The 24,851-nt window shown below is 37.9% G+C and overlaps 3 protein-coding genes across 6 annotated transcripts; 1 reads left to right on the top strand and 2 right to left on the bottom strand.

The window, feature by feature from the left end:
* The first annotated feature begins 1,970 nt into the window (after positions 1–1,970).
* Positions 1,971–6,848, top strand: LOC306847256 (uncharacterized protein). Its single transcript, XM_079381104.1, has 3 exons — positions 1,971–2,186; positions 4,361–4,483; positions 5,860–6,848. Exons 1-3 carry the CDS (start codon positions 2,132–2,134, stop codon positions 6,072–6,074), a joined length of 393 nt encoding a protein of 130 aa, XP_079237230.1. The 5' UTR covers positions 1,971–2,131; the 3' UTR covers positions 6,075–6,848.
* On the bottom strand, positions 6,748–14,776 carry LOC306847247 (chloride intracellular channel protein 1-like). Of its 4 annotated transcripts, none has more exons than XR_013782136.1 (7): positions 14,489–14,772; positions 11,727–11,836; positions 11,352–11,477; positions 11,137–11,243; positions 9,400–9,581; positions 8,253–8,563; positions 6,748–7,676 (listed from the first exon to the last, which is right to left on the bottom strand). XR_013782136.1 is itself a non-coding variant. In XM_079381091.1 (7 exons), the coding sequence occupies exons 1-7, from the start codon at positions 14,666–14,668 to the stop codon at positions 7,665–7,667; spliced, it is 870 nt and encodes a 289-aa protein (XP_079237217.1). In that variant the 5' UTR covers positions 14,669–14,776; the 3' UTR covers positions 6,748–7,664. The 4 variants fall into 4 exon arrangements, 3 of the variants coding, with proteins under 3 accessions (XP_079237217.1, XP_079237219.1, XP_079237218.1); XM_079381091.1 differs by having other exon boundaries at positions 6,748–7,685; positions 8,420–8,563; positions 14,489–14,776; XM_079381093.1 differs by lacking the exon at positions 8,253–8,563 and having other exon boundaries at positions 9,548–9,581; positions 14,489–14,776.
* A 6,088-nt stretch (positions 14,777–20,864) lies between these two features.
* LOC306847258 (uncharacterized protein) lies at positions 20,865–23,454 on the bottom strand. Its single transcript, XM_079381106.1, has 3 exons — positions 23,223–23,454; positions 22,082–22,192; positions 20,865–21,577 (listed from the first exon to the last, which is right to left on the bottom strand). The coding sequence occupies exons 1-3, from the start codon at positions 23,275–23,277 to the stop codon at positions 21,363–21,365; spliced, it is 381 nt and encodes a 126-aa protein (XP_079237232.1). The 5' UTR covers positions 23,278–23,454; the 3' UTR covers positions 20,865–21,362.
* Positions 23,455–24,851: the final 1,397 nt, after the last annotated feature.

Raw genomic sequence — 24,851 nt, 5'->3', positions numbered from 1 at the left:
AAAAATCTCTCATGAATGAATAGCACTCCCTGTAATATTAGCTGCCACTGACAAACAGCAACCTACAGAAAATTGGTTCATGGCTGTGAAGTAAACCAAATCCTATAGTTTAATTAATCCTTAGCCCTTCGCTGTGTCTCACCCTATTTCAGAAGAAAATGCAGTTAAACAGTGGTTTTCAAACTCAGAGCCTCTCCAGCACTGATCTAGGATTGTCTGAGAAGGGAAACATCCACGATGTGCAGCGCTGGGAAGATCTGAAAAACCCTGCGGTAAATAAAACTGCACCCAGTAAGGCAATTTTATAGGACCTTCAATGAAATGAGTCAGTCATTGAAAACGCTGTAATATACACAACAGGATAGCACTGGTGCTGATTCAGTCCAATAGCAACAGGACATTTTACTGTTTGCATCACTCCACTTCTTTGTGTTTGCACATTTCAGATAGGCTGATGCTGATTTTGGAGATTTAGGTAAAATATTTTTCTGCTGGTTACATCATTGTGCCAGAAGGTGGCATCTAGTGACTTAAGGTCTGTTACAAAACACCAAGGACAATAATGATAATGATAACTATAACGTTAACGATACGGTTTTAAAAATAATTCTAAATTTTAAAGAACAGCTGAGTCCACACCACAACTATAATGATAATGGCACAGAGGAACAATATCATTGGATTCACTTTCAAAGCAAATTTTCCCAGCTAATGAATGATTAAAAACATTGACAGCCAATCGGAATGCATCCTGCCTTAACGAGCTTGAGGCGAACTCGTGAATCCCTTTCAATAAAACATTTGCATTCGGTGTGTAAATCATTTTCTATGCATGTTTAAGTTTGTGGTGTTTCAAGCGCTTCGAAAAACTTAATCAGTTTGCGAAGCTTTGTTTCTCCCATCACTAACTTCTTGTTTATTGATTGCTGAAGCAATAAAAGCAATATATAAGTAAGTCATGCTGTGGGTCTGAATCTGCTTCTTAAGTCGTGAGGCATCAAATATCTCAACAGCACTATTTTCCGCTGATCATTTAAAAATGTTTTCACTTTAACAAATCTTTAAAAATGAATCGCTGCCTGTGATTTCGCCACAGAGATAAAGGTTAGGATTTGTCAGTAGTAGTACAGCAGTGCACTCACTATAGTAGGTGTTTTCTTGTTTGTGTTTAGGATCTGAAGGAGCGTTTAGGCCCAGGACATGAGGCCACTGATACACAGACAGACATGACTTCAGGGGAATGGAGCAACAGATCGAGATAGAGACTAACAGAGGACAGACGGGATTAAAGAACAGACCATCTGTCCATCCCTCGCTTCTCAAGCAAAACCAGCAAACAGCCTCACATCCGCCATACAGTCATGTCCTCTTTGGCTCCACATGTATGTGCTTGATTCTGTTGGGAGTGAGCAGTGTCAGTCCAACAGAGGCGACTCTGAAATATCTTCTTGCTGTGTCTGTGTGTGTTTGGGTGCCTCTGCTCTGGCATAATCACTAGTAAACGGTTTATCGTGACTGTGTGTCACAAGGTTGCTGTCATTTGATTTCCCTGCTGCGCTGCATGCCTGTAATTTGGAACAAACAGGCTGTGCATTTGTTCGTTGTTGTGCTCACAAATACACATATACACTGCTATAGTGGCGGCACCTCATTATAACAATTATGAAAATGTATAATTTTCCTGTCATAAAAAAAAGATGTCAGATGTTCTGTGTTTTCTAACGGCTAGGTCACACAGACGCAGACGTATGCTGGGCTTTGTCTGATTAGTGTTTGTTTTCGTTGATTGATCATGTTGAATCTGCGTTTGCGGGGTCTTGTTGGATCTGTGTCTGTTGGTGCAGTGTGAATTGGCCTTTAATTTAGGCCCTAACTCCAGTTCAGTTCTCAAGTGATCGCCACTAAATCAAATAAACCACCAGGGTGGAGTCCAAGCCAGTCAAAGCCCACCACAATCCCATTGTGATTTCAGCTCTAGACAACAGCAAACCAAAAGCTGTGGGAGTTTCATAGTGGCATGCATTTAGATTCTGACTCCATCATAGGAAAGGGAAAATGCTCAATTTGATCTAGAAGAATAGGAAAGGTTGACGCTCCTGGCTTTTTGGCGATCAGAGGGAGACGCACCATCATGATGAAATCTAAAGCATTCCTCCTCATCCTCATCGGCTGTCTGCCTTTAGCAGGTAGGATGTATCTAAACTGAGATTATTCTTCATTCAACCTAAGAAACTTGTGATACTTATCATTTTTATGTCGCCTCTCTGAAGACGATGTGCTTGGTTGGTGTAGTGCTGAATGTAGGTAAGATCTCAGCAGTGATTTGCTTTAAGCTGGAGCTGTTTTCTAATTATAAAAAGCATCACTTTGAGTTTTTGCCATCCAAGGCCTAATGAATGAGAGTACAGACTAAGATTTGGATATATTCCTAACTTCATCAGTATCTTCTTAATGTTTAGAATGAATCATGCACAACTCTATTCCATAACAATTGCTAAAGATTTCAATACCATGTGACTATTCAGATCTAGTGTCCTCTAGAAGAATTAGGACTTTTTTAAACTACATGTGACCCCAGGTCTCCTCTACTTTGGCTCTCAAACCTTTGATTTTAGCTAAAAAAGGTGTAGACACAAAAGCATGGTTGAGGAAGGGTGATCAGGACTCAAACCTTGCTCCCCATGTGTTAATGGGGCACACAGACCTCTGCACCACTGCTCTGACACCAGGGGCCAGTTGCATAAATTTAGGGCCAGATTTTCTAAGAGCTTGTGCCAGTGCAAATCCTCTTTTGGTGTAAAAAAACTACTTTCAGGATTTACTAAATACGTGCAGTGAAAAATTAGCGATGCAAAGGCCTGTACACATCTGTGTGGCTGACCTAATTGCATATGCATTTGTAGAAGTTCAGATTGTAGAAGTCCATTCAGACGCCCTTTCAGGAGAGTATTTCCAAGGTTTCCATTCACTGGTATTTGCTCCGTTATTCACCACCCAAAAGCCTGTGTTAACCCATTTTGCGCTTGACATGGCTGTGATTGTTGATGCCAGGAGGAGGCGCCTCAGAGGACAGAGAGCGCGATAGAAGGGAGAGAATGAATTTATTTGGAATGCCAGAGGAAGACATTATCTAAACATATGCGCTGCTCTTGGTTTTGCATTGGTCATTATGGAAATTACATCTGCGTTCTCAGTAAATAACTTTCCACTCCCGTCAGCACTTTTATGAGACTGCTCTCTCACGCTAATTTGCCTTTTTGTTTTTAGTAAATCCGGTTCTTAGTGTTTATTACGACTGCATCTTAAGAAGTAGTCTGACCAACTAGCAGTTCACCAAGGGGTAGTGAGTCTTACTATTCAGATTAGACCAGTGTAAGTTTTTAGGTAAACTTAAATTATGACCAGTTTTAAAGGGGTCATGAACTGAGAAAACAAAATTCCCTTGATCTTTTGACATGTAAGAGGTCATTGTACTATAAAAATATCCTTTAAGTTTCAGATCTCAAAACTTTCTCATTAATCTAAAAACAGCTTATTGAAGCCAATTTGCCAAAATGACAGCTTGTGCCACTCTGTGATGTAATAGTGTGGCTAAGCACTGCCTCCGCTTCTAGATCACTGCCTGTTTAGCCCCGCCCACTGATTGTAGATCATTGCCTGTTTAGCCCCGCCCACTGATTCTAGATCACTGCCTGTTTAGCCCCGCCCAACAAGAGGGGCGAATGCACAGGTCTACGTAGAAACTAAATGATAAAGATGCTCCGAAGACAAGACGCAGTGCAGTGCCAAGCCATGGAAATAGTCTTTGCTTTGCTTTCCTTCTGATCCCAACATTAGGAAAGAGTGGATGAACTTTATTTTTAATGAAGATCCAGACCACGTCAGTAAGAACTCGGTCATTTGTTCACTTCATTTTACTGTGCATTCGTTTACATACAAGGCACAATTATCAGAATGATTGATATGAGTATTTATGTGTTTTTGATCTAAATCCCAGCAGCGTACATCTGTGAGGAATGTAGGCTGTCAATCATACACAACTATTAGCCAATCACAGCAGGGGGCGTTTACTTCAGAGTCTACAATCCTCCACGCCTATTCAAACAGAGCTTTCTGATGAGGGGGTTAACAACAGCACAGAAAACAGACTATTACTTCTAAATAATGTTTTTTTTTTATGTAAAAACTTGATAACATTATAAGTGGACCTCAGAGAGCAGTACAAAATAAAAACAGAGGCAGTTCAGGACCCCTTTAAAGAAAAAAACATTTGAGGACTAACATGTAAGACTAGTCTAAGCATTTTATGTATCAGATGCTGATTCTGAGATGTTGACTGACTATCCTCCCTCTCTTGCAGTGTTGTCCTTGAGATGCTACACATGCATGTTTCCAGCCATCTCTCCTCTGGACTGTCTGAAGTTCCCCCAGGAATGTCCCACGGGCCAGCGATGTCTTGCCAGCACAGCTGTAGGAGTTAAAGGTCAACTGAACCAAACACTGCACAGACAGTCACTGCACTATTGTACTGACTGATTAACAAATCAGCAAAAGAATGAATCAGCAGAATATTAATCAGCACTGTGGGATTGTGTGATCCTGATTTGATTTACTTTCCCACACCATCATTCACACACAAGATACTTATATCTCGTGTGTGTGTGTGTGATGAAAGGTGTGGGAAAGTATAGTGAAGGTTTGTTTTGAATATGAATTAGAGGACTTTGATGTTTTTAAGGTGAGTTCTGCACTCGTGAGTAACAGGGTGTTCCCTAATAAGCCGCCTGGACCTGATTTTGCAGAACCTGATTTAACACTGCGTAACATGTTTAGTTTTGCAAGCATGGTGTTTACTATCAAAAAAGTTGATATTGTCACTTTATTGCCATTCTAGCCATATGAACTAGATGATCGGAAAAACATGTAAAAGGATAAGTGACAGGTGATTTATTTCTCATCAGGTGTGTGTGGCAGGAAAGCCTGTGGCTGTCGATGGCACAATAATAATCCAGCATGCAGCATGTTGTAGCTTGTTCAAATAATGATACAGCGGATGTGCTGTTGACTATAATGTGTCTGTTTACTTTATAATAACTGTCTGAAATGAAACACCTGAATGTCTTTTTAAGATGTCACAAAGCTCACAAGCAGCACACATTGTAACAGCCTGGAAACTTTGTTTTCCAGTGGACTGGCAAAGACCTGTAATCCTGGAACCTCTGGACGTTGTATCTGTATGCTTTTCTTGCCAAAATTCACAGAGGCTTACATGACGCTCAGGGGACAAAGTAGATTAGTTTTAAAAATATTATCTGTATGTCATTAAACAGGCAAGTAACATTGAAAAGATTAATTTATAAATGTTAAATTCAGTAATAAACAAGATCTGAAATTAGGTCAAGTATTGTATTTCAGAATTGATCTCAACTGCATTTATGAAGAAAATAATACTCTAAGTCGATTTGTGGTGGTGGAAAGAATTTTGTTCTGGTCTGGCTATAACATCACAACATGAGCTGCGACCACAATCTTATACTGTCTGAATAGGCACAGCAGGTTTGTGAAGTCAGACAGTAAATTACAACTCTTACAACAAGCTGTCACCCAAGAAGCATTTGTAAATTCACACAACATGTAGTTCTGGTGGAACTGTGTCACATGCATGTGGCATTGAGCTTCTTGTTTGCTGAAATATTTTTGCATGACCTCTTGCAGTTTGTTTTTTTTGGTAACTTTATGTTCATCAGCAATGTTAAATAATCAGGTGCTGAAAATATAGTGAAAAGCACACTGTGATCTCAGCCCCTTGATTGGGATACCCTGCATCAGCATTGAGACGTGATGTTTGTGTGTGTCCAGGGTCAGTGTCTATTGTCCTGTACGAGCGGAGCTGTGCCCTGCCATCACAGTGTGACCTGAGCGGAGAGAAACACGCGGCAGGAATATACTTCAACTACACCAACGAGTGCTGTGACACGGATCTCTGCAACACTGCTGCGCCCCTCAGCTCCCCCCGCTGGACAGGAGCCGTGCTGAGCCTCTGTGGGCCGGCCCTCCTGCTCCAGCTGGGATGAGGAGCTCTTACTCTCACATGAGGTGCTACCACACCATCAACAAAGAGATTCAGAAACACCACGACATACCAGCACCGTCTGTTTAAAACCAATGCATCTGCTCAAATTTGACATGCACACAAAACTGAAACTGTCCATCTACGCACTTTCTTGCAGACGTCATGCTTGAACGGAAGTGCCTGCAACCACACACACACACACACACACACACACACACACACACACACACACACACACACACACACACACACACACACACACACACACAGACAGAGACAGTGAGTTAAGACTCATGAGAATGAGTCATGTATGCTCACAATACTGAAACTCTTCTTCTAAATATAAACGGTCAAACCCACACAATCTCTAAATCTAATAGCTAATTTGCTTTATTATTGCTGTATATACTAATGACAGTAACTTTTTTAGTAATTTGTATTAATTCTAGAAACACAAATGCATATTTTTCATATGAACAGGCTGTGTTCCAGAGGCTTTTCCATTCCTGTACAGCACAACACAATATTTTCTCCTTTTTTACTTATTTTTCAAGTAAAAAATAAATCTTTTTTACTCTTTGAATTAATTTAACAACATATATTATATTAAACCTAAACTATCTAAACATGAAGGATCAAGAAAAAATGTACTCAGTATTTCATTTTTTTATTTTAACTTTATTATAAACTGTATTGTTGAATAACAATTTTAGAAATGCAGGAAGAAAATGACTTTGTTGTAACATCCCTCTAATCAATAAAATCCTCACTAATCAATATTTGCACTGATGTTGTGTTGTCTATTTGAGTGCAGAGTAAGATTTGGAAATGACCATTGAGTGGTTAAGAGGAAGTGAAAACAGAAGTGCACGGGGAGAGGGCTATCCTGGTATCCTGTAAAATATCCTGGTAAGGTCATCTTAGCAACAGGCTGAATCAACTTAAAAAAGGCCGCAGTTGTTACAGTCACTGGTGTCCTCTTTTTCAGAAGACAACAAACGTGCATATACTTCATAAATCTCCCCGCAGACAATAAATAAGAGTGTTTTAAATGTGGACGTCGACAGTCATAATTAGAGATGGAAGAATATTCTAGTCACTCAAATTTGCACATGCATCATATCAACATGAGACTGTCGATTGGGGCCAGTAACTGATCAAAAAGATTTTCAGTGAATAACAACAGTTATTTTAGTTTTTACTTCTCACATAATGTATGGAACTTCACACACGATTCCTCTGGAGTACTTTTATGATACCTTCATAATTTTGTAACATATCAGTCAACGGAATGTAAAGAGCAGCTTGAAAACCAGTTTATGAAATGTACGCGACCAAAGCAGCCGTGAGCGGAAAGCTGTCATTACAGACTCTATGACTCAGAGAGAGAGAGAGGGACAGTAATGGAAGGAATGAGGCAACAGCATCCTGCTTCTAACTGCTAGCAATGCACTCGTCCATAAACCAGTGAAAAATACTGAAAAACAACCACTGTTGCTGCCTGTAAAACTTTTGATGATATTTTGTAACGTATGTGTATAAACAGAAAAGACCTTGACCTTTCAGTTCAGCTGCTTTAAAAAAATATGAACTATAATGCTGCCTTCACATGCTATCGGAAATTCGATAATTCCCACTTCTGAAATCGTGATTACGAGCTTGTTGTGTTCAGGTGCTTTGTTGTCGGAAAGAATTGAAGATGCCATTGTTTATAATCACATTCACAACAAAGGCATAATGTAGACAAGTTAAGGTTGCTTATGGACTAAAATGGAAATATTTTCAATCATACAGCCCTCTGTATAGTTTTACCTATATATCTAGTCTAGATATTCTATTCTATTCTGGAATATTGGTGAAACACATGCTATTTTCGCTGTGTATAAAACATACAATATGCAGGATTCTTCATATTACAATAGCCTACTACTTTAACGATAAGACAAGGCAATGAAGCTGTTGCAGCAAAAACTACTAATAATGCATACACAGCAGAAATCCTTCTCCAAGCGCCATGTTTAAAGTTTGAGGCCCGCCTATCTTGAGAATTTGAGTATTAAAATTATTTCCGAACTTCCCACTGGTAAACACGACATCAAATGGCGTTCAAGCGCACTTTTTTCTAGGAAACTCGTATTTGCGATAATTCCGAGAGCATGTGAAGGCAGCATAAGACTACGTTTAGTTAAAAAGTGAGACCTCAGCCAGTGCAAAAAGCCTCAGGAACATACAGGAACCAACTGAAACACTAGGACACTCTGGAAAGAGAATTGGTAATAGCGCACATGAGTGTGTGACTGTGTGTGTGTGTGTGTTTCCTTCTTCTCTCTATTTGAGTGCCTTCACAACGGAGGAGTAGGCCACGTGTATCTCCTCATCGCTGGGACAGGTGGAGGAGAACTCCTCTCGGGCATACGCCGCATCCAGGTATCGCCACAGAGACGTCAGCGAGCGAGGGATGGAGAAACCTCGAAACCTCTGACACACCACCTGAGAGCCAGAAAAGAGAGGCTGAGCATTGCATTCGGAAACTCTTTTGAATAAGCATCGGTCTGTCTGACTCACTCCATCTCTTTAACCTGGCTTACACATAACACACTAATACACTTCTATAATTCAGATCTGTTAAAGGATTGTTAGGCTGCATTAATTAGGTCAACCGGAACTGGGAACACTTCCCATAACACACAATGTACTTGTTACATTGTTAGAAGAATGGCATCTACGCTAATATTAGTCTGTTTCTTTCTTATTCTGAGGTCACCGTTGCCACCCAGATCCAGACTGTATCCAGATCAGATGGTGGATCAGCACCTAGAGATGACCTCTACAGCCAGGACACCTAGATGATCCCCAGTGAAGACCTCATCTCCTAGACAGCCATCAGGGCAAGACCTCGGGAATCAGATGAGTCCTCAGCACAATCTGACTTTGCTGCAGTTGAATTGAACTGCTGGTTCATCTGGTCAGAGGAGAACTGGTCCCCCGACTGAGTCTGGTTTCTCCCAAGGTTTTTTCTCCATTCTGTCACCGATGGAGTTTTGGTTCCTTGCCGCTGTCGCCTCTGGCTTGCTTAGTTGGGGACACGTCATTTCCAGCGATATTGTCGACTTGATTGCACAGATACTATTTAAACTGAACTGAGCTAGACGATTGATCAATGAATTCAATGATGAACTGCCTTTAACTGAAAATTGAGCGTTTACTGTTGTCCTTTTGCATTATTGACACACTGTTTTCCTATTTAATACTGTAAAGCTGCTTTGACACAATCTGTATTATTAAAAGCGCTATATAAATAAAGGTGATGACTTGAATTTACTCACTTTGACGATGTGGAGCTTGGGCAGCAGGTTGCAGTCGGCCAGAGTTAGCTCCTGACCATCCAGGAAGGGGCGGGAGGAGGAAGTGACATCGTCAGCGCTGTTCTCGTCGATCTCGTCCGGCAGGGGAGAGCTCAGGTAGTCATCCAGCTTCTTCAGGGCCTTCAGCAAACCCTTCTCCAGATCTGCACAAGCAAACGGTTCGTACAGATTCGTTTAAACAAGAACCCACAAAATTACCTGACAGGCGCAATTTCCTTTTCCTGTGACGATGTATTTCCTGTTCGAGTAGGGGCTTGTACTATTTATAACAGCCTATAAAACCATAATTTTCTATGTCAGTGGCCTGTTCACACCAACATGAATCTGATATTCACATGAGATTTGTGTGTTCAGACCAATGTGGAGAAAAACAGCAGACGTGCTGAATGAAAATGCAATTCACTCTGATATTAGGTGGCAGTATGGACAAGCAGAAATACAGCGGTACACAAGGACAGTGGTATAATATAATATATACTTTTTCTTTTTTTCTAGTTCTGACAGCTGCTTATCAACAAAGATAAGCATGTTTTAAAACATCCATTATTTTTAATTTTTTTTTATTTTATGATGTTTATCAGCTGGCTCTCTGTACTCTTGTATTTGGTGTAGTTTGATACACATCATAAAGTCCAATTTCTTTTCCATTTGCGAGTGCCATCAAGTCGACTCTTAAAGTGTCCCTATTATGGATTTTTGGAAATGACCTTTCATGCAGTGTGTAACACAGTGAATGAAAACATCCTGCAAAGTTTTAAATCTGAAAGTGCACTGTGTATAAAGCTATTGTGTCTCAAAAGAAAGAATAGACTCTGAATCATTGAAATGAGTCATTTTTAAAAGGAATCCCAAGCTAGTTGACGTCAACATGAAACATTAGCATATTGTCGCCCACTTGTTGCGCGCAGACCTGGGAAAACTTGATTTTCGTGTTGGTCTGAATGAATATGTAAATTAATTCTTTGCCACAAGATGCTGCTTTTGGAGGGTAAAAATAGCTGTTTCCCCGGTAACACTGTACACAAAGCAGCACAAACACTGCTTTATCAGGCATTACATGCGAGATGAAATGAAAATGAGACCAATCGACCAATCACCGCAGATTAGCGACCTGCAAAGGGGGGTTTGGAAAAATGAATCGTAAAACAAATAGTTTGGGAGTCGTTGAGCAAATAAGGTAAAAATAAATGTATATTATAAGACAATGAAAGTGTTTTTTGACTTTGCATGCATGTCAACCTGTTGTTGGGGACTCCCAAAACCAAAATATGAACCTTTCATAATAAATAATAGGGGCACTTTAATGTTAGTAAAAATACATACTCTTATCTCTATAAAAAAAATTTAAATGTAAAGTTGCATTGACTTTGCATTGAGCGCATTAACTACAGTTCATTCAAATTAAAATATTTATTGCACTAAATTCGTCTTAGTGTGCACAGGCCTTAACCAGGTGAAATGCGAAAAGCAATTTCTACACATAAAAAAAAAGGGATGTGATGCAACACAATCAATCACAAAACTCAATCACCAATTCAACAGTTTTAGGATTTAGGGTGCGTCAAGGGCACTGATCTTTTCAGACCTTGGACAGTCTTGCACACTGTTGCATACATGTGGTCTCAAGCGGCCAAGACCTTTAGATGTGGGTCCCAAATCTAAAAGAATGAAAGCAGTTAGCAGCACTCTTGCACTCACTGTCGTTCATCTGCGGGTTTGAATTCTTAATGTAGGCGGAGAACTTTGAGAACACATCCAGACCTGCGGTGTTAGATTCAGGATTGCGAGCTGCCAGCCGTGGATATCTGTGGTGGATAGAGGGATGAATAAATGGATATCGATAAATGTAACGGTTGTGAAATGTAGGAATGAAATACAAACACAATAAAGCATGTGTTAATGAAGAGAGCTACTTAGGAGGGCAGAGGGTTTCCTCCAGGAACTCTTCTATCTTGTTGGTGTCCGTCTTCACCTCTGTACCGTACAGCAGGAAAGGAGGCTGAGCCCCAGGAGCCAGATCTTTAAGAATTTCTGGCTTCCTACTCACAAAACAGAGAAAGAGGAATAGCACACCACTTGATTTACAGATGCTACTTTTGCAAAATCCCACAATGCAATACGCTTAACTTGACCTTCCATTTTTCCAGTGTGAATGGAAATGTCTTTTTTTGATTGGACCACCAGTTTTTATTTTTGGAGTACAGTGTCCACAATGTAGCATTCTACTGGTCTGAAACAGTAGCATTCTAGGTTTCACTTACTTGAGTTTTGAAAACAGAAACACCCACCTCTTCATGTCCACGGTGGTCACATTAAAGGTCACGCCTTTCAGCCACAGGACCATGAAGAGCCGCTGAGAGAACGGGCAGTTCCCAATGCTCTGACCATCGCTTCCGGCCTACACACACACACACACACACACACACACACACAGAGGGGATCACTGCAGCTTTCTGAAAGACTGTGTACAAAAAAGTACTTGACTGTTGTTTTTGTGAACAGCAAACAGCCACAGCCAGGAATCATCTTGCACCCAAACTGTGAATGTGAGTTTGCAGTCTGAATAATTAGTGCCGTTGAGCATTAAGAGTGATCTGAACATTTACCCTGACATGCATTCAACTAAAACAGTATAAAGACAACACACTTCAGGTTTTGGCTAATCAGCTGCATTGCTTTTGAAAGATTTTGACGCCTGTAACAGTTCAAAAAAGTTGAGGACAATTTTAGGAATCCGATAAGTTGAAGTAACAAGGTAATTTGAAAACCACATTACATGGGAAACACGTTTAAATAGCTGAGGCAGTTATATATAAAGTATATAAAAAATCCTAATCCTTCATGAGTAAAGATAAATCACCCAGACATTGACGCTGAAGACACTGAAGTACTGGCAACGTGTGTGATACACAAGAAAAACTGAGGGTCCGCCAAAGATTTAAATATAGAAGTATGAATTTCATACACAACTTGCAAAATGTTAATAATTTTAACAATATAAGAGGGACTGTTCACCCTGTTAAAAAGTTTACATATGTTTGTTTCTTAACAGTGTTTGTCATTATCTGGACGATCCATGACTGTTTTTATGTTTTGTGAGAGTTGTTCGTGAGCTTCTTGTTTGTCTGGCTCGCTTCAGGAAAATCCTCCAGGTCTCTGCACACACTTTAATTTTCCAGTATCTTCTATTTATTCAAACCCTTTCCAGCTGTGACTGTATGATTTTGATTTACACACTGAGGACAATTGAGGGACTCATACACAACTAAAATGTGCAGACATTCATGCTGAAATAAGCATCATAATTCATTAAGAGCAGGGGTTGCAAACTTTTGAAAAAGATGTGTACATTTTTGTAATTTTATTTAAAATTGTATATTTTATTTTATTTTTAATTTAGGAGGCTTTCACACTAACAACCAGGGTTTTCCCACCAGATGTATTAGACAGAACTGATAAACAGATACAGTGAACTGAGAATGACTGCACTCAGGCGCTGATATTCTCAGCACTGCTAAAATACAAGTCCTGCTTCCAACACTTGTTGACCAAACCGTTAAAATGACAGATAATAAAGTAATAAATCAACTGTAAATGAATTGCTTTTTTTGCATTTAATAGATTATTTTGTGAAACACTTGTTACATTATAAACACATGGTAGCAACTTATAGTAGGCCTATATGTGGAACAAAGTTTACTTAAATTTAATAATTTTCTCTTAACAAAAAATGATGAGCACATTAGGCTATATTGGGAAGTCAAAGTTTTTCATAAAAATGTACATGCTCCATCATTTTAATTTGCTATGGCTGCAAAACAGATTTGACGTTTTATGCACTGGATTAAAACAAACAAGTAATGTGTAGTTGCATTTTTTTTCAAGCTACCAGCCAATTCGTCCTGCAGTAAGCCTAACGCAGGTTCTTCACGAACTGTTTCGCTTCACCATCTTCCCGTGGTGGAAACAGCTTAGGCCCACACGAGACAATACGATATGTGCACCGTAGATGCATCCTCTCTCTCTGTTTGTGGATTTATTACTGTCTTTCATGTGTTGCTGTTTGAAACTGTTATTAGTTTTATTAATATTATTTTAGTTATTAGTGTTAAAAGGGGACTTTTTATCTTTTGCTTTAAGTTGTGACATTGTGCTACTCTTTATACTGCATATGTACTCTTTATACATGCGTATATTTAAAAGTTGTTTTGGGTTTGCATATTATGAGACATTTCTGTCCTGATAGGAGTGGTCTCTTCCAGAATGACAATGCCCCCATCCATAGGTATGAGGGGTCTCCGAATATTTAAGTATAAAATGATCTTTGCAGTGACCAGATCTCAACCCAGTTGAATGCCCATATGGGAGATTTTGGACTGAGGTGTGAGACAGCGCTCTCTCTACCATCATCAAACACCAAACGCAGGAATATCTCGTGGAAGAACGGTTCTGGAGCGTTGCTGGCAGCACGTGGCGGCCCAACATCTTACTTTCCTGTTTATCGCTCTAAAGCTGCTTTCAATCAATCTGTACTGTATAAAGTGCTATATATAAATAAAGGTGACTTGACTGTAATACTATTACTGCTAATAACATTTAAATGTATTTTGGGGTATGTATGTATTATAATATACATAGATTATTTCTTTTATATTTTTTAGGGTGACAATTGTACCATCAGTACAGGGATGCACAATTCTGGCACTTAGTACTTTTATGTATTATTGATGTGCATTGACCTTGTCAAATAAACCTGAAATAATAAAATAAATATTAATAACATTATCAACAGCAATGAAAATACTAATAGTCACAATAAATGCATGAATCTGGTGGATTTTGATTTTTTTACATTTCATAAGGTAATGCCATAATAATAAATAAATAAATAAAAACCTTATTACATTATACATTATTTTATCATGTTTGAGCCAATTACTGCATTACAAATATTTTATTACATAAGTAATGCAAGGTTTATTACATTATGTGAAGGTATTGGACTGTCTAAAAGAGGCCTGATTGTCCAGGAGCCTGCGGGGAAACTGACCTTCACGAAGAGCTCCACCTCGGGTCTCTCCTCACTCATGCTGGACTCCGGCTCTTCAACACCGAGAATAAACCTCACTTCCGCTGTGCCTTCAGCAGCTTCAAATTCTGAGCAACTTTCCCCCCTCGAGCTATGAATTTGGCAGCGCGAGGGAAATTTAGAGAAAGTCCAAACAAGCATAAACAAGTATAAACTGTATAAACGTGTACTGTTCGCGTTTAATATCGAAATCAAGCAAGATCAGCCTCTCTCTCTCTCTCTCTCTCTCTCTCTCTCTCTCTCTCTCTCTCGCTCATTTCCTGATTTGAACTTCCTCTAACTTGTAACAATGTAACTGTTAACTGTTGAAGGTAATGCTACAATATACTCGCTCGAGCTCTATCAAACAAATGAGTCAGCTGATCAATATGCATAAAGACACTTATGTACTGCATATTTTATAAGCACTGCATATTTTAATTACCAGTTAGTAGTTTAAAATAAGTACTTTTCTTTTAGTATATTTCACTTGTGCAAAACAATAATTAATTTAACCTTATTTTAATGACTAGTATCTATTTAGAGCAAATGGTATCCCGAATTGGGTACAATAATAACACGTTTGCTTAGGTAATATATATTTATATATATATATATATATATATAGGTTACATGTATAATATAAATATTCCTTAAAAAGTGAAGGCAGAGTATCATTTTTACAGCCAACGTAATTCTGACACCTAGTGGTAGAAAACTGAAACATGACTATTTTGAATTAGTTAATAGTCTAATGACAAACCCTAACGCTAATTAGGTAGTATTGGAATACTGAGCCAAGCTAACTTTTCCATGGGAATCACTTTTTCTTCGGAATATAAAAGTTACTAGTACATTTTTCGTCTGAATACTGTTTTATAGTTGTCTTTTAGCTGAAGCCCAGTTCCTCCAGTAATTCAAGAGGCGGATAAAGGGCTAAATTCTGGTTTACCAGCGGGTGGAGCTGAAGGGATGGAGGCTTGGGAAGCAGCCAGATGCCTTGTTTATTCATTAATATTATAGATTTATATAATTATTCTATGAAGTGGCAATTCATTTTAATCTTTGCATTTAAATTAAATTAAATATAGATACTTATAGATAAATAGATACATATATAAGCTTTAGTCCAACTTTTAAAACGACTAAACTTAAATGTTTTCCTTTTGAGCTCTGTGTGAAATATAAATCAATTCAGTTGATTCCTTTGCATAGTCATATATTTTCTTTCTGCTGCCTTCCCAATCTTTTGCTGCTGCAGAAGTGTTTATTCCTGCCTTGTAAATGCATTCAAATTTATTTTTAATAACAACATCTCTTAATTTTTAGCAGAAAAGTGAATTGCACCGACTCTTTTGAGAACTGAATCAAACTGACGCATGGCTGTTTGCTGCATGCGTCACGCTTTTATGTGCACACACTCCAGAGTTAATCACACACTCGGGATCAAACTCATTATATCAAGCCTTGTGATCACCGCTGATCCTGATCTAAACCAGGTTGGATTTGTTTGGTTTTGTCAACTCTGAACCTAATCTGAAACTCTGAGTTTGTTCATCTCGCTTCGTGCTACAGACCACTCGAGGACAAATGCCAAAACAACAAACATACATAACTTATCTACCAAAAAAAGAAAAGAAAATACATATACAATTCCATAACTCCCTCTCTGATTAAACACAGGAGAAACTATGGTCCTAAAAAAGGCATCCCTACAAATGTTTCCACGTAAATGATTTAGAATAGCGAGACAATTCAATGGTTAACAAAGTAGAATATCTGCTGTACACAAACATTTATCTGAAAACACTCAGACTGATCTAAAGCAACAGTAAGCTGAAACACAGCTGTTTACCCAAACACTACAGGCAAGAACCAGAAGATGGCAGTGTCTCTCAAAGACAGAAATTCTCTGGGTTCCTTTGTCCTCATGAGCCTGTCAAACAGACAGCAGGAAGAGCAAGAACAACACAGAAAAACAGGCCCCACATCACACACAAATCATTCAAATGAAATAAAACAAGTTCCTACATCCCTATGGACATACTGTAACACTGTGCTTCATCAAATCTGCCTCCATTGATTTATTTACTGAGAAAACAGCACAATACAGAGTGAGCTGATATCTTCAGCAGCCATTGTTCTGGCACTAAAATAAAATACACAGTTTCACAAGTCTTCAGCAATATGTAGCACTTCTCCTTGATACTGAATATATGAAGAGTTCAGATAACTCTGTTCTTGAACAATTCTCGGAAATCATGTTTTTTCAATTCATCTCAATCAAACTGCAGTTGGATTATTTTGACTAGGTTAAAAAATAACTTAAAAAACACCCCCCAGCTAACTAACACAATAAAACATGATAAAAACATGATAACATAATAAAAAAACACGATTGATCAATTTTTGCAAATAAACTCTTCATATGCTACTGCTCATGATATACCACACATTTGAGTGAGAGAGAATTACAGACTTCCAGTCACGCACTGGCCTTAGGCACATAACAGCACAGAGAAACAGCTGGGCGATGGAGACCCTGCAGTGCTCAGGGGGATTATTGTATGGCGGCGATTTGTCTGTAATTAGATTCTATTTACAGTAAGCGCAAATAGCAGATTATCTTAGCAAGACATGCTATTTACAGTAAGTGCAAATAACTGGATTCTATTTACATTAATTGAAAATAGCAGTATTTTTTAACGATATGCTATTTACAGTAAGTGCAAATAGCTATGTATTCTATTTACACTGTTAAAATAGCACGGTTTTCTGCTATTTATACTACTTCATGCAAATAGAGGCAATTATCTGCACCTCAGTATTGTAGTACATTATAAAACAGTACACAATAATAACGTATTGAGTGTAAATCAGGCTAATGGATGCCCTCCCTACACCTACCCTAACCCTACCCAATAATCTATCTTCAACTTTTTGATTGTTTCCTTCATTTTTATTGAAAATAAATGCCTTTCCGATGCAATATGAGATTTGAAAAGGGAGAAAAAGAGTTCGGCAAAAGGCAAAAAGCACACGCCTTACTATCTACCCATTGAAACAGATTTGAAACAGGTGTTTTTTTGCATTGTTGACGATCCCAATCACACGGTGGTGGCTGAAGGAGGGCTATTTGCACTCAGTGTAAACAGACACTCCATTATTGTATTTCCCACAGTAAAAGAACAAAATAATAAACACTAGGCTTCCTGAATGTTTAATCTTCATATATCACAATATGAATAGAAGGTTAACAACAATAATCCGTTAAAATCTCATAAAAACAGGTGGTATTAAAACCTTTCTGGTGCTTAGAGTAAATTCCTTGTATTGATGCTGTTCATTTCTTTGACTTTATAACTTTGTTGTTCACACTATGATGGTAGTGAGATAGGCCTATTCTTGAGAATGCATGGCTAAACACCTTTTTCTCACTAGCTGACAGAATGTGACCACAGAAACAAAAGAAGATCTAGATGGTTATATAAATCTGCATATTTGCATCTATATTCATCTGCAGTGGGCTCTGTGACCGTGGTGCTTTTTTCTATATCTAGATAGATAGATAGATAAACATAAATTACAGAAACAACGTCTGGGCCACCAACAAACCAAGCCTTTTAAGATCCTTTTTTTTTTTTTTTTTATTAACTGATCTTATTTGGTTTCTATAGATGGTAGTGCAATAGAGCTGTACTTCTGGCTTGTCTGCTAGCTCTTCCTCCATGATTTCAGTCAGTTGTGTCACTGTCTCCGAGGAGCTGCTGTAGATTGTAATTATCATTCTGAACTGAAAGTCATTTACAAAAACAACGACAATCCCAGTGTGCTCTTCTTGTGAAGGAATTTTTGTTGCTTGCCTCTGGCTTGCTCCTTAGGGGCTTAGAGACTATTGATTGAACTATCTGGTCAACTTACTGAGACTATATCATCTTCTGTAGAGTTACTTTAGTTAGTTTAGCTAAACAATTTTTTTTCTGTTCAAAGCCAGGCTGTATTTGTCAGCGAATCACAGTCACCCAGTCATCAGCACCCATGCTAACGAGATCACAGTCACCTGCCTTCTAATTCACCGCACCTGCCACGGCCAATCAGCACCACTATATCTGCACTCTGCCAGCACTCCTTCCTCGTCTGGTCTACCGTTCACTAACCCGAACCTAGCCTGACTCGCTTATGCTGTTAATACCTAGAATATCAAAATCAACTGCTGGCAGGAGATCGTTTTCCTATTTAGCTCCCAAACTCTGGAACAATCTACCTAACACTGTTCGGGAAGCAGACACTCTGTCAGTTTAAATCTAGATTAAAGACCCATCTCTTTAACCTGTCTTACACATAATACACTTCTATAATTAAAATCTGTTAACGGATTGTTAGGCTGCATTAATTAGGTCAACTGGAACCGGGAACAATCCCAAAACACCAGATGTACTTGTTACATCGTTAAAAGAATGGCATCTACGCTAATATTAGTCTGTTTCTTTCTTATTCCGAGGTCACCGTAGCCACCCAGATCCAGACTGTATCCAGATCAGATGGTGGATCAGCACCTAGAGATGACCTCTACAGCCAGGACACCTAGATGAGCCCCAGAGACTGATCCCCAGTGAAGACCCTGTCACATAGACGGGTCCTCTGCACAATCTGACTTTGCTGCAGTTGAATTGAACTGCTGGTTCATCTGGTCAGAGGAGAACTGGTCCCCTGACTGAGTCTGGTTTCTCCCAAGGTTTTTTCTCCATTCTGTCACCGATGGAGTTTTGGTTCCTTGCCGCTGTCGCCTCTGGGTTGCTTAGTTGGGGACACTTCATTTCCAGCGATATCGTCGACTTGATTTCACAGATACTATTTAAACTGAACTGAGCTAGACGATGACATCATTCAATTCAATGTGTTTAATCTTGTCATTGTACGTTAATGACACACTATTTTCCTATTTTGATATTGGAAAGTTGCTTTGACACAATCTGTATTGATAAAAGTGCTATATAAATAAAGGTGACTTGATTTGACTTGACATTATTTATTTCTGAGAAGATCAAGTTTGTAAATGAAAGGTGTGGTGTTGTGAGAGTGTGGTTAGAGCTCTCGGACAGGGTGAAGTCATTAGTAGGAGTGGAAATTATGAGGCAATACAGACGCGCCTTCTCGGTCCCTGCCGATGTCTTTCTGTGGTTACCAAACACATGGCTCCAACACACTGAGTTACAGCTAACAGGGATTTCCCATTCTCTCTCTCATACCACTTTTCCACCGACACAGCCATACGCAGCTCCGCTGACAGAGAAGCGTCTGTTTTGGAAACCCTGAGTCTGTACCAGCACCATAATACTGTTAAGAGCTGAGATACTTGGACTACAATTATGAACGAGCTCGGTCTTGATTGCATACATTTCCAAGTCCATGTCACGGTTAACATTACAGATAAAAACAAGTAACAACTTAATATGTTGTCAAGCTGTGTTTTTTTTTTAATTCAGAGCATCACATCAGAGGAATCCAATACACAACCAATTAGAGAATGTATATTGTTTAACTCTTTTAAGTATAATTTTAAGAATGGCTTCTTCATAATCAACAATTTTAACAGTAATGTTGCTTTATCTATTTTGTATAATCTGTTGTTTAATTTTTATTTTATAGTGTTGTTTATAATTTTTGTTTGTATTTCATTGCTGCTGTTCTTCTATTTTGTGTCTTTTCTTTTTGTAGTTTTTAGGCGTAATAACATCTGGTAAAGAGACTAGCAATGAAAACTAGCCTTCAGGCTAATTTGGGGACGTTTATATTCATGAATGTTGATTAATGTACATTGTCTCTTTTTGTGAAATAAATAAATAATTAAAAAGACATGAATAAATGTAAATAAACTCATGCTCAGTGTCTGGACTCTACTGCTAGGATCTCCCACTGGTGGAGACCATGCATGTATCTGACTAAATAATTCAAATATTGCATTTAATATTAGTACTATTTTAACATGCAATCTTATAGATTAAACAAATGTTTATGTTTATGATGGCATAAAGAAGCTGAATTAAATGTATATAAAATATATTTCAAAAAGGCTGAAATGTGTTAAGTTTGTTTAATGGTAATAAATAAGGTTATATTTGGTAACAGTTAATATTAGTGCTGTCAAATGATTAATCGCATTGAAAATAAATGTTTTTGTTTACATAATATATGTGTGTGTACTGTGTATATTTATTTATGTTTATATATTAAATATATTTATATAATATAAAATATAATAATATAAATACTGAAATATATACATTTATATACATGTAAATATTTTCAAAATATGTACTGAATGTATTTAATAAACACAGCACACACACAAAATTTTATGTAAACAAAAACTTTTATTTTGGATGCGATTAATCACGATTTATCGTTTGACAGCACTAATACTATCCAAAACATAACTGAAATAATAAAAAAAATCAGTTCATATTTATTAATAGTTCATCCAAAAATTACAACTCTGTCATCATTTACTAAAAGAGCAAAAGAACAAAAGTCCAAAGCAAGTACAGTACCTAACCCAGAGTCACTGCTTTGAAGTTTATTCAAATATATCATCACCTCATTCCACAGTGTGCATCCAAATGTAGGTTATATATATGTGTATATAAAAACCTTCAGCAAAAGTTTTGAAATTTTAAATATGTTTTACATGGTAAGTAAATGTTTATTAAAAAAAAAACTTTACCACTGCAGATAAACACAGTGGAGTAAACAATTCAAGTTTTGGGATCTATACATTCTAGGGATTATATCTTCACTGATTCCGGTTCAAGGAGTTACTGTGGCATAGCATTGCACAGACATGCAGGTGTTACATCTACAGCACGGAGCTGCTCCAGATGGAGGCCAGCAGAGCAGCGCTGAGAGCCCCAGCCATGGACAGCTGCGCTGCACTCGCTCCGTTGCACAGGTTTACAGCGCAGCAGGTTTTAGTCACGGTGTATCCCGCTCCCAGGACGCTTCCAGCGGTGTTGTTGCAATCAGATGTGCAGCCACTGGAGGACAGACTCAGAAACCCAGTCACATTGAACTCTGTGAAGATTACAGAGGAGCAGAAGCAAAATCTAAGAATTTATTATTCAACTAATAAAAATAATATGTTTTCCAGAAGCCTGTGTTAGTAGCTTTCAACAGTTTGTAACAGTCCTGGCTTTGGTTTTCTTTTGCAGGTAGATCAGTAGTCTTTATAAAAATCATAAAAATCATAAAAAATTATACTTTTTTTTTTTTTTTAAGGTAAGCGGTTTTTATTTTAGCTACATTTAAATAATAATAAAAAAACTGTTGAAAGTTAGTCAACTAAATGTATTTAAATGTAACTAAAATAAATTGATTGCAACCACTTACCATAAAATATTTAACAAATTCAATACATTTTTTTTTGTCATAGCTTTAAGTGGTTTGTGTGAGGGTTTGGCTTTAGCAAATATCATCATCTCAGTATTAAACCATTGTAAATATCACTAAATTAAGTTCTTGTGTGCGTGAGTGTGTGTGTGTGTGTATGTGGGTATACGTGTGTGTGTGTTGCCTGACCTGCTTTGGCGGTGTAGCAGTTGGTCTCGGAGGCAGCGCAGGGCACTTGGGAATTAAATAAACATTTTCCTAGAATGCCCACTTTACAGGAATTACACGTCAGGGCTTCACCTGGAGAAGAACGACAACATGAAATTAAATTAGCATTCTTGTAAACATCTGGACATATCTCTCCCCCAAAAGGTCTGGGTAATCCTGATTGAGTAACTCAGTAACAGCATATAGAAATAATAAAGAAATTTTAAAGAAAGTATAAAGAAATGTAGTATATGTAATTTCAATATCTTCAAACAGAACAGCACAGCATCAACATAGTAACATTTTGATCATGCTGTGTTTACTACAATCTGAATAAAACGGGACTGTTGCGAGTCAATAATCAAACATGTCAAGCTGGTCCAATGTCAATAACTTAAACATTTTTCCCCTCCTCTATCACAAGCATTTTTCTGATGCTTCAACAATATCTGCTATTTCTTTTACTGCAATTGTAATTATTTAAAAAAAAATGGTAACACTTTAGATTGGGGAACACATGTGTGTTTTCCCTCAGTAAAGTCTTAATTACTGGTTATTGATAGTGCATAATGTAGCTGCTGTGGTAGTTATAGTAGTCAACCCTATTTGTAGTAGGGTTAATCCATTTCAAATGGTCATGCAGAGTAAGACATTAATATGTGCTTTATAAGTACTAATAAACAGCTAATATGCTAGTAATATGCCTGCTTATAAACAACTACTTAAGTGAATAGTGCTCCCTAATCTTGTTTTACCAAAAAGCGCTGTTTAAAGAATGGTGTGTTTGAAGTCAAAAACATTACAGTAAAACTATTCTTTAACAATATTTCTTTCATTTGATGTAACAGATCAAAGATTTTGCTCTTACAAATACACTTAAACACACTGCAAATATAATTGGCATCATTACAACAATGTCCTCAAACAAATGCCAGCCATGTATATATTCAGATGAAAATTCAAATATAAAAGTTATTTTAAATAATAGCAATAGTTTTCAGCTTTTATTGTATTTTAATCAAGAAAATGCAGCCTTGGAGAGCAGAAGAGGCATTAAAGAATCTGAATTATTCCATTAATTAAGGCAAGGGGATGATAACGAGCTATTTCTCTGTAGACTTACTGAGAGTGAGGAACCCAATCGCTGCAATGACTCCAATCACAATCCTGATCATCATGTTGACAACGTGTCCACCAGAACTGAATCTGACTGCAGAAGCTCTTCAGAGGACAGCAAGCACACTAGATGGCTGGTCTGAATCTGTCCAGATATATGGCCGTGATAGAGAGGGTGGGGTTTTTGACAGAGGGGACACAATGAATAAGTGCAGGTGGCATTTAAATGTGAAGAATGAACAGAGCAATCTGGTTTGGGGAGTTAAGAGATTCCTGATTATTGACACACACACACACACACACGCACACACACACGCACACACGCACACACACACACACACACATGCACACACACGCACACACACACACACACACACATGCACATACGCACGCTTACTTATATATATTGGGACATTTTGTAGACGTCAATTATTTGTTTTGTTTTGTTTGTTTTTTTAATAGTTGTTTACAAATGTTGTAACCAACCCTAACCCACACCCTGAAAGAAAATATTCTTACAATGAAAAGAAATGTACAAAAACAGGGTTTGGAGAGGTTTTGACAGATTCAGTTCACTTCTAAATACAATTTTGTCCCCAAAACATGGTAGTATTATGAAGTAGTAATACAGTAGGCACACACACACACACACATGAGAACTTCATTTAGTGATATTGCCATGGTTTAATACTGAGATCATGTTATTTGCTGAAGCCTAACCCTCAATTTTCCCAGCACCCTCGAAAAGAACAAAGAAAATAAATTCAAGCATGATGGACCACCTTCAAGTTTTAAATTATGTTCATTTAAAGACTTTTCCAGCAAATATTGACATCTGTATATTTGAATGAAATAGGTTAATGTTAGTGATGCTATTAATGTTGTAAGTTGTCTTCAGATATACTGAGGTGGGCTATTATTTTACTGGAACAGATTGATATTTGTATGAAGAACATGTACAATGCCAGACCCTCCGTCTCAAGTTTTGACAGTGGGGTTGTTCATTAGTTTAACGTTTGTCCCCAATCTCACACCAGCAATGAGCAGAACATGGACAACAGAAGTTCAGCAGAACTCAAACTATTTTCTTTACACAAACTAATCTGCCCTTCATAGCTCATGTTACTGTACACTGAAGAGTTAAACACATTTACTGTTAGAGGATTTTTGATTTGATTTTTCTTGAAGGGGAGAATGAGGTAAGTTGAGCAAGAGAATAAATGAGCCGCTGCCTGTATCTATGAAACCATAAACAAAAGTGCTCATGTGATCGTATATTAGGATGCTAACGGCACAATATTCAATCCATCTTCAACTCACATGGAGAGTGCTTAAAGCAAACAAAACAATTGGTCGTTTATCATATGATTCAAGTTATCAGTCTTGAAACTTAAATAAAATTAATTAAAAAATAAGATGTAATTAAAAAAAAAACGTTTTGGACATTATGTGAATTTCTGTCAGCGTAAGCAACAAAACATGGTAGCTTAAGTGGACCTGAGCCACTGTGCAAAACAGTTTTGTCAGAATGGAGGTTGTGGGCTAAATTGTGCATCATGTGTGTGTGTGTGTGTGTGTCATGATGAGTCAGTGGCTGACGATACTCTGATGTAATAAATACCTGCTGATTGCTGAT

Source organism: Barbus barbus (genome assembly GCF_936440315.1).
Source record: "Barbus barbus genome assembly, chromosome: 27".
Lineage (NCBI taxonomy): Eukaryota > Metazoa > Chordata > Actinopteri > Cypriniformes > Cyprinidae > Barbus > Barbus barbus.
This window is presented reverse-complemented; position numbering and strand designations above follow the sequence as displayed.

Bases quoted from the DNA above. Each gene is read 5' to 3' on its own strand.
- LOC306847247 (XM_079381091.1), bottom strand. From the start codon at position 14,668: ATGCTTGTTTGGACTTTCTCTAAATTTCCCTCGCGCTGCCAAATTCAT. The intron at 11,478-11,726 runs GTGGGTGTTTCT...TTTTGTGAGTAG, and splicing joins ACCACCGTGGACATGAAGAG to GAAGCCAGAAATTCTTAAAG. The intron at 8,564-9,399 runs GTGAGTAAATTC...TCTGGCTCTCAG, and splicing joins CCAAGCTCCACATCGTCAAA to GTGGTGTGTCAGAGGTTTCG.
- LOC306847258 (XM_079381106.1), bottom strand. From the start codon at position 23,277: ATGATGATCAGGATTGTGATTGGAGTCATTGCAGCGATTGGGTTCCTC. The intron at 22,193-23,222 runs GTAAGTCTACAG...GTTCTTCTCCAG, and splicing joins GATTGGGTTCCTCACTCTCA to GTGAAGCCCTGACGTGTAAT. The intron at 21,578-22,081 runs GTCAGGCAACAC...TAATCTTCACAG, and splicing joins CTGCTACACCGCCAAAGCAG to AGTTCAATGTGACTGGGTTT.
- LOC306847256 (XM_079381104.1), top strand. From the start codon at position 2,132: ATGATGAAATCTAAAGCATTCCTCCTCATCCTCATCGGCTGTCTGCCT. The intron at 2,187-4,360 runs GTAGGATGTATC...CCTCTCTTGCAG, and splicing joins CGGCTGTCTGCCTTTAGCAG to TGTTGTCCTTGAGATGCTAC. The intron at 4,484-5,859 runs GTCAACTGAACC...GTGTGTGTCCAG, and splicing joins CACAGCTGTAGGAGTTAAAG to GGTCAGTGTCTATTGTCCTG.